The sequence below is a fragment of the Cherax quadricarinatus genome, chromosome 60 (assembly GCF_038502225.1).
Source record: "Cherax quadricarinatus isolate ZL_2023a chromosome 60, ASM3850222v1, whole genome shotgun sequence".
Taxonomy (NCBI): domain Eukaryota; kingdom Metazoa; phylum Arthropoda; class Malacostraca; order Decapoda; family Parastacidae; genus Cherax; species Cherax quadricarinatus.
Window position 1 is genome coordinate 6,006,636 of NC_091351.1, and position 12,138 is coordinate 6,018,773.

Below are 12,138 nucleotides of genomic sequence, written 5' to 3' on the forward strand. Positions count from 1 at the left end.
TTTACTGATGGACCATGAGGAACCCCGATAATATAATCACCCAGCATGCCACATACTGCAGATTTTGGAATGTTAGCATAGCCACCAACTGGGATTCTACAGTGATAGAGCTGTTGGCCTGCCTTTTGACTTCTACTTTTTATCTTTTGTGGATTCCCCTCAAAACACAGAATTCCGTTTTTTTAAATCTAATGTATACTCTCTACATTATTTAATTTCAAAGATTTAGTCATTTTAAGGAACAAAATGTTTCTAAGCAACCTGTAAATGTTGACTGATATGTAGTTAGAAACTGTTGGTAATATTGCTCTGACAATCCAATTTGGAGCTCACTTTTAATCTTAATGTTATGGTCACTATCAGCTAATGTGTCACCCGCCTCACTCGAGCGTAATTTGTCAGTGTTACCTAATGTGTCACACAAGTGCAACATGTTAGTGTTACCTGTGTCACCCAGAGTCACACGAGTGAAATTTGTCACCTAATGTGTCATCATCTAACACAAGTGTTAACTAATATGTCACCCACCTCACTCGAGAGTAATAATGTTACCTAATTTGTTACACAAGTGGAACATGTTACCTAACGCGTGAGTCAACTCACACCAGTGTAACGGGTCGCTTCATCTGTAACTACCAGTTTTACGAAGCAAACAATTGTCAATCATGCTAACTAGTCTATTTGCTTCTCGCTCACCCGACAGAAAGTTCAAATTACCATTTCTGCTACTGAAATTTCCCAGTTATCAGTCCATAGACATTAATTAATAACTTGAGTAGGTTTAGGTGGTCTGTACACGGCTTCAAGGAATATTCAAGCAACTGTTATACACTGACAGTCTTACTTCCATCATCCTACAACAGAGTTCTCATACGATAGCCTCAAAAATAGATGAGTTTATTGTGAATTAATAATAATAATAATAATATTATTATTATTATTATTATTATTATTATTATTATTATTATTATTATTATTATTATTATTGTTGTGAAGTGCCAAAGAAACTTTTTCTTTCATTTATTGTAAAGACAACAGGATAAGTGGTTTCAGGACACAACATCTGGCAGATGTACAGAAAAAAACTACATCCTATAAAACTTTTATTATTATTATTACTTACATTATATTAATATTTATATTGAATATTACATGGAGTCCTCCTCTAGTATAAGTGTGGGAACTCGTAGCCTCAGAAACGTAAATAAAGAGGCTTCAAGGGAAAACACTGAGATTTCTCCTTGAAGATAAATATTAATACATTATATTAATATTTAGAGAGGCATCGCAGAGCACAGCACTCTCCCGGGGAGAAAGAGAGAACGGTGGGTGATGGGGAGGAAGAGAAAGTGGACAAAAAGTGTCCCCAAGTTTGTCGCAAGTTGGTGAGCGCCCACTGCCTCCCATCCTCCAAGCCCACCCCGCCCTTCCCCCACCATTGATCACCAAGCAACTCAGAGATGAGGTTTTTTTTCTGGGCCATGTCCAAAATGTGCCCTTGGTGGTCCACCAGGGTTGTGGTGGACGTGGTCCAGTCTAAGGACCAGCACTTACCTGAGTACATGGGTTAGACAGACAGCGGTCCACACTGAGACTATCTACTGAGAACAACTATCTAGATTAAGGACACTAAAGACGACTACCAAGAATAGTTTTCACCGACGAGAATGAACGGAAAAGGGAGGTGACTATTCACAAGAGTAAGGGTCAATATAATGCCGAACTAGAAACTTTATGTATATAAATTCACGGAGACTCGAAAATCCACCATACCTTGTTCAGAATGACCCTCATGGGTTTAGCGCATCATGCAATAATTCCACCCGAAGCATCATCAAAGATAAAGTACCGGCTACACACAAGGCCTCATGTCACAACACACCTGGAAGCCCTCGTGTCACAAAACCCCCGGAAACCCTCGTGTCACAACACTCCCTAGAAGCCTTAGTGTCACAACACTCCCTGGAAGCCCTCCTGTCACAACACACCCTGGAAGCCCTAGTGTCACAACACACCTGGAAGCCCTCGTGTCACAAAACCCCCGGAAACCCTCGTGTCACAACACTCCCTAGAAGCCTTAGTGTCACAACACTCCCTGGAAGCCCTCCTGTCACAACACACCCTGGAAGCCCTAGTGTCACAACACACCTGGAAGCCCTCGTGTCACAAAACCCCCGGAAACCCTCGTGTCACAACACTCCCTAGAAGCCTTAGTGTCACAACACTCCCTGGAAGCCCTCCTGTCACAACACACCCTGGAAGCCCTAGTGTCACAACACACCTGGAAGCCCTCGTGTCACAACACACCTGGAAGCCCTCGTGTCACAACACACCCTGGAAGCCCTCGTGTCACAACACACCCTGGAAGCCCTCGTGTCACAACACACCTGGAATCCCTCGTGTCACAACACACCCTGGAAGCCCTCGTGTCACAACACACCCTGGAATCCCTCGTGTCACAACACACCCTGGAAGCCCTCGTGTCACAACACTCCTGGAAGCAGCAGCAGTTCCTCTACCAATATATCATGTGAATCCCCATCAAAAACATCATCCAACATGACTTACGAACTCGTAATAAGACGATTACTACCAAACCACGTAACGGGTGGTGTTTGAACCCATGGCGAATGAGTCGTATAACTCGACCAGTGCATAAGCCACGCGGCCACCTGGCTACAATAAGATCCATCCAACTAGGTATATTTTTGAACACTTTGGCAAAGGGAGTTTTACGTCTCACTCGACATGGGTTCAAATCCCACCCGTTCCGTTGTTTCATCATTTAACATGTCACATGCACTGTAAATAAGGTACACAATAAAGTAGGTGTGTCTTTACTGCCACACAAGTCCCAGGCAGACGAAATGTCTTCACAGTCAAATGCCATAGCCCAACCTGTGTTTAATTTACATGCTGTCGGCATTCTCAACCACTGCATTACCATGATACATACTGTAGACTTTGGAATGCTTAAAGACTTACTAGGTACCGTCTGTAGTATGCCAGCATCACTGAAGGAAGCTGTTATTGTGTGGTCAGGTGGGTAGAGCTCCTTAAGAATGTTCCACTCCTCCTCCCACACCAACACCAGGTACCTGAGGGAGTGAAATGCAAAAGTTGTTAACAATAACAGACAGAAATCCCTTCCAATTAAGGGTGGTTAATACAGTTTAATCGGTGTGTGTGTGTGCAGCGTGTAGGCCTAAAAGGCCTCTTGCTGAGCTCCCTAAATTCCTACATAGGTAAACTTGGTGCTGGGATACAAGTCTTTCCTGGCATATGATGCAATGACATCCGGCTTCCATTGTTCTTGTCGGGGGTGAGACTAGGTTTTGATATGATGCGGGTAGCTTCACTGATGTGGGTAGCTTGAGTGTGGGTAGCCTCAATTACTATGGTTAGCTTTAATGATGTAGGTGGCTTCACTGATGTAGATTGCTTGAATTATGTTGGTAGCTTCGGGATGCAGAAAGCTACATGATACAGGTAGCTTCACCATGATTTGGGTAGCGTCAGAATGTGGGTAGTTTCAATAATACAGTTGCTTCAATGATTTTCCCTGACAGGATATTTTGTATAAGAGATTTGCACTTTTTCCTCGAGTGTTGTAGTGCGATCGCCAACATCCTGCCTCATCAGAGATCGAGACGCAACCAGATGGCAGAGGATCGAGCTTCAACCACTCCTTGAAAGACCCCCCACGAGTTTAGCATTATATGAAATACAACACCTGTATGCGGTGGTTGGCTTACAGAACATGCCGCTGAAAAAACTGCTGAGCTGGCCATTTCTAGCATTACCAACTTTACACAATCGTTATCAAGCTGCTACTGCCAGGGTCAATTTACACTCATGTTAAGTCATAGTCGGAAAGCAAATAAAAAAAATCGAAGTATTTTTAATATTACACAATCCATATACACAATAATTTGAGTGGCATTGGCAGTGTTATCATATGTAGAAGAAAGGGAAAATATCTCCACCATTTATGCTGAGAGAGATGATGGGATCTTAGGCAGGCAAGTTCCCTGTGAGGAGACGAACGTCTCCTAGAAAAGAAGCCCCCTACCCATGGGCACAAACTCTCAAACACCACTACCACTTTAAGATAACGAAGTGTTGGAGAGGGAGGAGGGATTAGTGTGTTGTGGGGAATTTTTTCTATGTCTGTTGGAAATAGTGTTGCCGATTTTGTTTGGATAATATAGAACAACCTTAGAGATATTTCCAGACACCTTCTTGAGAAATAATTGTGCTGTTGGTGGTACGGATAATTAAAGCCGGATGCAAGACAGACGCCATTACCTCATGTGCCACAAAAACCTTCATCACAGCTAAAAATGTGCCTAACTAGGGATTAGAGATGTTCCGCAGGAGGCCTACTTGGCCTTTGTGTACTTGACGTCACCACCACGCTACTCCACTTCTCATTCACACACACACGCGCACACACGCACACACACACACACACACACACACACACACACACACACACACACACACACACACACACACACACACACACGCACACACACACACACACACACACACAGGTATGATAAAGCTCATGGAGCAGGGAGAATGTGGACCTAGTGGCGACCAGTGAAGTGGGGCCAGAAGCTATGAATCGACCCCTGCAACCACACACACACACACACACACACACACACACACACACACACACACACACACACACACACACATTTAAAATGTATGCATGTGTATTTCTCTGTGTCATCAACGACGCAGGGTTCCCGCTGCCTCGCTGGTATCCTCCACCACCCACCAGGGATAAGCTCCTCATCCCTGGCATAATTCCACGCCAGTGATTAGTCCACTAATTTGGGAAATAACAAATACACCGCGCCTCGCCCTCCATTATTCTCCGGAACGAAGGAGTAGAATGGGAGTGGGGAAGGAGAGGGGAAAGAGCGGGGAGTGGAATGGGAGTAGGGAAGAGATGGAGGAAGGGAGGGAGGGAGGGAGGGAGGGGGCAGGAGCATGGGATAAAAACGTTTTCTAAGAGAGGATAAAAACGTTTCTGCTGAGCGCTCGCACAAGATGGATGACGCAGGAAGGGAGGAGAAAGGGAGACAGGGAGGCGGGTAGGAGGGAAAACGGGTGAGGAGGGGGAAGGGGTGAGGAGGGGGAAGGGGTGAGGAAGGGGAGACGGTGAAGGGTAGAATGAAGGAGGATGAGGTTCTGGCAGACCCAGGAAAGCAAGGATATCAAGAGTAAAGTGAGGGAAGAGGAGAAGTTCTAGAGGAAATAAGAGAACAGCAGAGCTGTAGAGGAGGGAACGGAGTAGAAAAAGACTTGAATGACAGAAGAGAGTAGAGAAACTGTGTGAAAGAGGAGACACTGAATGAGAGAGAGAGAGAGAGAGAGAGAGAGAGAGAGAGAGAGAGAGAGAGAGAGAGAGAGAGAGAGAGAGAGAGAGAGAGAGAGCGAGACATAATATCAACGAGATAAAGTCAGTTAATCAAATGAAAATACTGGCCCACAGATGGCTCCCAGCTTCATCCTGTTCCATATTTGTATGTCTCCTAACAATAAAAAGGCTTTCAAGTAAGCTGATGTAGGTAACAGCTCTTAGCTTCTCAATAAAGTTAGGAACCCTTATCCTAATATTGTTAAACACTGTGTAAAGAGAGAGAGAGAGAGAGCAGATACTAAGATCAGAGAGGATATCACTGAACTTCTGGAAGATTTGGACAAACTAATGTCATGGTCTGAAAAGTGACAGATATAATATAGCAAGTGTAAAATGCTAATCCTTGGGGATGAGAGAAAACACTGAACGAGAGGCGAATACAGTGAGACACGAGAGCAGACACTGAATGGGAGGAGAGGAGAGTCACACAGAGAGATGGAGAAAAACTTGTGGTGAAAGAGATAAGTGGAAGTGGTAACTAGAGGAAAACAAAAGCGAGTGATCATAAAGGCTGTGAAGCCAATATCTGTAATTACCATAGCACGTACCAGGTACCCCACACACTTCATACCAGACACCAGTAACCACCAAGACTCTCTAGTTACACGTTTGAAGAGCTGTCACTCAAGTATAGATTCACTACATATTTACGTGATCAACTTTCTTAATGTAAAGCCAATCCATTACATCGTCATGCACATAACATTCCGGGCCCGATTTTCAAGGAGCAAAAAGCTGAAAACAAGCTGCAGAATACGCTATTACAACAACGTTTCACTCTACATAAAGCTTTAGCCGTGAAGTCATGAAGCTCTTCACAGAGAGAAATACTGTCTCTGTAAATCTCATTCTACAACTGGTGTCTGTGTCAATTTATACTTCCAGAGAATACATCATCTCATCAAATTGTATATAAGACGATAATAGAGGATAAGCAACCACGAGGAACCCGCCATACGATTACATTTACAAGCAATAGTGTGCAACTTCAAAATAAAAGTATTTCTGCTCTCCTGGGTAAGAACCAATACAACATATGGAAAAACCTCTAAAGGGGGCAAGGTGATACATCCAAGACACCTGCTGAAGACCTAAAATCTGGTTAACGCCATATGTTATGGAATATTATGATTATACTCTTGTAGACACCTGAAGCAGGTAATACTCCAGGTATCCTTGAAGTTGTGCTAACAGTTTCTAGGACCATCGCCCCTCACTGCCCGGTCTCAGACCAGGCCTCATAAACTGGAAAGAAAATATTACAGAAATAACACGTATTAAGAAACATACATGAAAGCTAAGAGTATGCAGAATATAAGCAGAAAGTTGCAAGATTTACCTGTCATCATTAGTGTTCATGAAAGAGAAAGAAAAGACCAATAACCCTATCAAAGAGCAAAACGTTTAACACATCAGAACAGTAGTACCTCTCTGGATGATTGTTGTTCACCAATCTATTACCGTACTCTATATAATAAACATGGGTAACATGAGAGATGAGACACGGAGGTTTGACATATTAAGGTCCTGGCTTACATCTTGTAATATTTTAACGAAATCAAACCATACACAACCAAAATAACTCCACAAAGGAAACAAAACTATTTACACACTCGAGCTGAGGAAACCCAGCTCGTGGACTCATTATGTGCCTCTGTAATCTCTGACTATCGTCCACAGGATGAGTACAGGGTGGGTGCATAATACAGCTAACTAACAAGACCTGAGTGTGCTGAAGGCATATTTCAACCTATTCCAACCAGTGTGTCTCAGGATATAAACACGACATACTTTAGTCCCTACTCTATGAATTACATTTTATTACTGGTTGCTGCCGACTGAGATAGAATGGGACCCTAAGGCACGATAGGTAATATACCAATACATCTAACCACCAGAAATTACGCCAATTTTTCCATGAGCTTAATCTATGACGATCATGATAATTTAAAATGAGCGCTCAGGTCCTCAGACAGCAACACAGATGAATACGCGATCTACGCATATAGTAAACAAAGCATATTCGTATAATATATTTTGCATAAATAAACCGTAAACTAACGTTTGTACTGAAGTTAAACGATTGCCAGATGTCCGTCTTTCACGTTCCCTGGATATAAAAACAACTTGAGTAGACAGGAAATTAACTGTACACTCGAAGCACCAAAAACAAAAGAACTTGGAATCAAATTATCAGAGTTTTTCTCACTAAAGTTGCAGTGTTTACCAGATGTAAGGTGCGAGTAACTCTCTCTCTTATGAACACGAAGAGTCGAGGGAGGACCAAACCAATATACAGAAACCACGACTATATAAGAACCACCACCATACATGCATCACCACCATACATACACCACCATACGTGCATCACCACCATACATACACCACCATACGTGCATCACCACCATACATGCATTACCACAATACATACATCGCCACCATACATACATCACCATACATGCACCACCACCATACATGCACTACCATCACACAAGCACTACCACCATCCAAGAACAACCATACCAACCATACAAGCTAAGGCACTCAACAAGACTGGAGCCTTAGGAACCCAACCAAACCCCACACAAAGGAAGAATGAACCTACCACAACACTATCCTGAAGAATCAAGCTTAACCTGAACCTCACACAATCCAGAGCAGCACTCTTAAGAGGCCTAGTGACACTTGCCTAACCCAATATACACCAATTTATTTATAATTCTATAAAAACCAAGACTAAGGGACTGAATACCTTTCAAGGAATGTTATAATTTTGATCAAGATTAAGGTGACTGAAAACAATGAAATTCTATATCTACTAAGCAAGCCTCGCCCACACTGATTTAACTTCTTATATAAATGGTAGACAATACCGACAAGATGAAGAATTAGACCCATGTGCAACATCTGGGCATCTTTATTTGGATGACGAAACGTCTACAAATAAAGATACCCAGATGTTGCAAATGTGTCTTACATCATTAGTATCGTTCTTGTTCAACATAATCACACACAGAGCGAAGCACAACATAATTTCTACCGTTCAAATTCCGTTCTGGCTACAATCCAACTCATTCTGTGAGCGACAGAGATTTAATTAATGACTTGTTTTGTGGGGTATCTTCCCGGTTCCCTAAACCTTCGACGCGAGTGAAGGCAATCACAGCGGCAGGTTTTGTTGGTGGCTGCTTGTCAACAGACGACGTGTTGCTATCTTAACTTTCCCCTGCCTGTATCACACTCACCCTTTAAGCCACGAACTGTTACGGAAGCCACAGAACGCATACCAACACATACACGAGAAATTATACACGAACGTACATCGCACGTATGTGCTCAGACGTGCGTATTTAGTTTTAGAAATTTAACTGCTATGAGTTCAAACCCCAACCGTTCCGTGATTCATCTGTATTACATGATCCATGCTAATTTTCATATTTTATTTATTCATAATGTTTTCTCTCCTCCCAATCCCTTCTCAACTGTTGTGGCATCCACTACCTTTGAGTCCTTTCCAATAGTCTATTATTCTGTATTTTGGGGGCCTCTATTTTTACAATATACGTAGAAGAAAGGTATAAATACCGACAATATGAAAGTTAAGACACATGTTTCGCCACTGGATGGCGAAACGTCTACAATAAAGATATCCAGATGTTGCACATATGTCTTAACTTTCAATATACGTAGAGTCATGGCCTCTTGTGTACTTAGTTGCTAATTCCAATTTTCCTTCATTACAATTTTCATTTCTGTCTCGTGATTTTATAGTCGATTATATTCCTAAAACTTCGTTTATGGATATTTTGAGAACTTCAAGTCATTTTACAGTAATAAAATTTACAAAAAAATAGAACGCTACAACTCCACCATTCACCCGCGGCACAGAAGGAACGTAGCGTTCCAGATACAAAAGAGAAACAGAAGAAACAAAAGACAACGAGAAGGAAAGGCCAAACAACAAGAGGAAACGGCAATGTTATGTCGTGTTGAACATTGAAATGGTATAAAATACCGACAGGTTGTTAGGTAAGACACATATGCAACAGTTACGTATCTTTATTTTGAAACGTTTCGCCTACACAGTAGGCTTCTTCAGTCGAGTACAGAAAAGTTGATAGAAGCAGAAGAGACGTGAAGACGATGTAATCAGTCAATCACCCTTAAAGTTTTGAGGTGGTCAGTCCCTAAGTCTGGAAAATAGTATTGTTCCATAGTCAGACTATGGAACAATACTCAGAAAGAGTCACAGGCAGCATCTGCAGTACATATGACACTTTCAGAAAAGAAGGGAAGAGTATAACAGTATCATAGTATAATAATAAGGTATTAAAAGGACCCCAATGGAAATAAGTCACTTTGACGTGTTTTGGGTTATCCTGGGTTCTCTATACATATGCTGCTATAAGATAATCTATGTAACTGTATGTGTGTATACCCGAATAAACTTACTTGGTAAACATCTCAAGGCACTGAAGAAGAGAGTGAAGAATAAAAATATTGTGCACTCCATCAAAAGTTGCTTGTCGGTGACTTATCAATTGCAAGTGGAAAACAAGACAGGTATGCAGGACAAGCCGTTAAGCGAACAACGTTTCGTTCAAAGCACAGCTGTATCAAACTCCCTAACCTGAGCAGAACGTTATGCTCTCCAGTGTATCTTTCTATACTTTTCAGTGTAAGTCCTCCCAGCTTCCCATCCTGAGCAATGGTCCAGAAAGGACCGAAACGTCGTCTTAACTTTCTTTTCATAAGTGTGGGTATTTTGTGATTTGTTCCAGCCACGTTACTGTGACGTACATTTTACGCTGAAACGTTATCGACGACTTTTCGACGTCTTCTGTTCGTGACTTCATGCAACCCGAGCGAAACGTGGTAAACAGGTTACATATAACTGCTCTTGTCTCTATCCATCTCACACAATCAATGGTAAAGGTCAGAAACATTGTACTGGGAAACAATGTACACAATGAACACAGTGTACTTCTAAACAAAACACTGGAAACCAGTGTACTGGAAACCAGTGTACTGGAAACCAGTGTACTGGAAACCAGTGTACTGGAAACCAGTGTACTGGAAACCAGTGTACTGGAAACCAGTGTACTGAAAATCAGTGTACTGGAAACCAGTGTACTGGAAACCAGTGGTGATCAACTACGCTGATCTGCCAGGAGAGGTAGCTGAGCCCCAACTAGGCAGTGACTATGGTCATTACGATTAGAGGACGGAGGATCGAGTCGCCTCTATCCCCACTTGCTACGAATCACCCAAACGGGCTTAGTGCTTCACATAAACACATTACCAACAATCGCAAATGTTGGAGCAAAACCGAGAAGCATTGAGGAGAGAGAGAGAGAGAGAGAGAGAGAGAGAGAGAGAGAGAGAGATAGAGAGAGAGAGAGAGAGAGAGAGAGAGAGAGAGAGAGAGAGAGAGAGAAAGAGAGAGAGAGAGAAGGGGGGTACAGCTCCCTCACCAGGAGGGCAGGGCCTGCCTTTCTGGTGACAGACGGGAAGCGCTAGCAATATTTATTGAGGTAGCTTTTTTTTCACCCCTGCTCTCCCTGAAGACAAACCTATGTTTCAATTCGGAATCTTGACAACATCCACTTTAACTATTTCCCCAAACAAGTACATACTTACCATTTTTGCGGCTCAAATCACCTACGGAGCACTATGTGCTCCTGTTGCTTCTTCTGCTATGGTGTTAACTACTGCATGTCTGCTCGCCTAAAATAGGGATTAATGGGGTGTACCAAGGAATGGTGGTTTAAATCACCATCCTTGCTACACCCCTTCAGCAACCACCATCCTTGCTACACCCCTTAAGCAACCACCATCATCGCTACACCCCTTAAAATAAACAACCACCATCCTTGCTACACCCCTTAAAATAAACAACCACCATCCTTGCTACACCCCTTAAAAACTCTCAGCGACTGTATACACACTAAGAAACGTACACCTTTGGGTGTATATATCTCCTGAGACAACGAGGACACAGGTGTTGACTACTGAACGATAGCTGGAGAGAAGAGGCGCTATCCACAGCACGGGAAAACTTCCCACCCACGCGGCCAATTCCACTCTCCCCCTACCCCTAACGTTCTCAAGGGACCCCACGTAATCGGATTGGTCGTTTTTGGAATGTAAAGGGGTGTAGGAACCCATTGATTTGGCCCCCTCCACCCCCGGAACGCCCTTAGGGGCAAGAAGCGAGGGGATGGGGAGCAGTGGTGCTCTGCTGAGTAGGATGGGCAGTACCCTCCCTGTGGCAGCTGACTACTTGCTGGGTGACAAGTCATCTCTGTACACGAGTCTTCCTAGAGTGAACAATTGTAGCCGATACTGCAACTCTCTTAGCTGTTGCTGCCGCTGTTTTAGCTGTTGCTGCCGCTGTTTTAGCTGTTGCTGCTGCCGCTGTTTTAGCTGTTGCTGCCACTGTTTTAGCTGTTGCTGCCGCTGTTTTAGCTGTTGCTGCCGCTGTTTTAGCTGTTGCTGCCGCTGTTTTAGCTGTTGCTGCCGCTGTTTTAGCTGTTGCTGCCGCTGTTTTAGCTGTTGCTGCTGCCGCTGTTTTAGCTGTTGCTGCTGCCGCTGTTTAAACTGTTTCTATTCTTAGTGCTGTTGTTGCTGTGCTTTTTGTTCATGTTTCTGGTGCTGTGATGTTCTTGGTGTCTGCTGTTGTTTTGTAACAGTTTTCCTGC

The 12,138-nt window shown here is 43.1% G+C and overlaps 1 protein-coding gene across 4 annotated transcripts in view; it reads right to left on the reverse strand.

The window, feature by feature from the left end:
* LOC128694522 (ubiquitin carboxyl-terminal hydrolase 48-like) overlaps positions 1 to 12,138 on the reverse strand; it is a 208,848-nt gene that overhangs the window by 137,426 nt on the left and 59,284 nt on the right. For all 4 annotated transcript variants that reach the window (XM_070097910.1, XM_070097908.1, XM_070097907.1 and 1 more), the window contains one exon: positions 2,986 to 3,098. In XM_070097910.1, the coding sequence (XP_069954011.1) occupies positions 2,986 to 3,098 (113 nt within the window). The remainder of the gene's footprint in view (positions 1 to 2,985; positions 3,099 to 12,138) is intronic.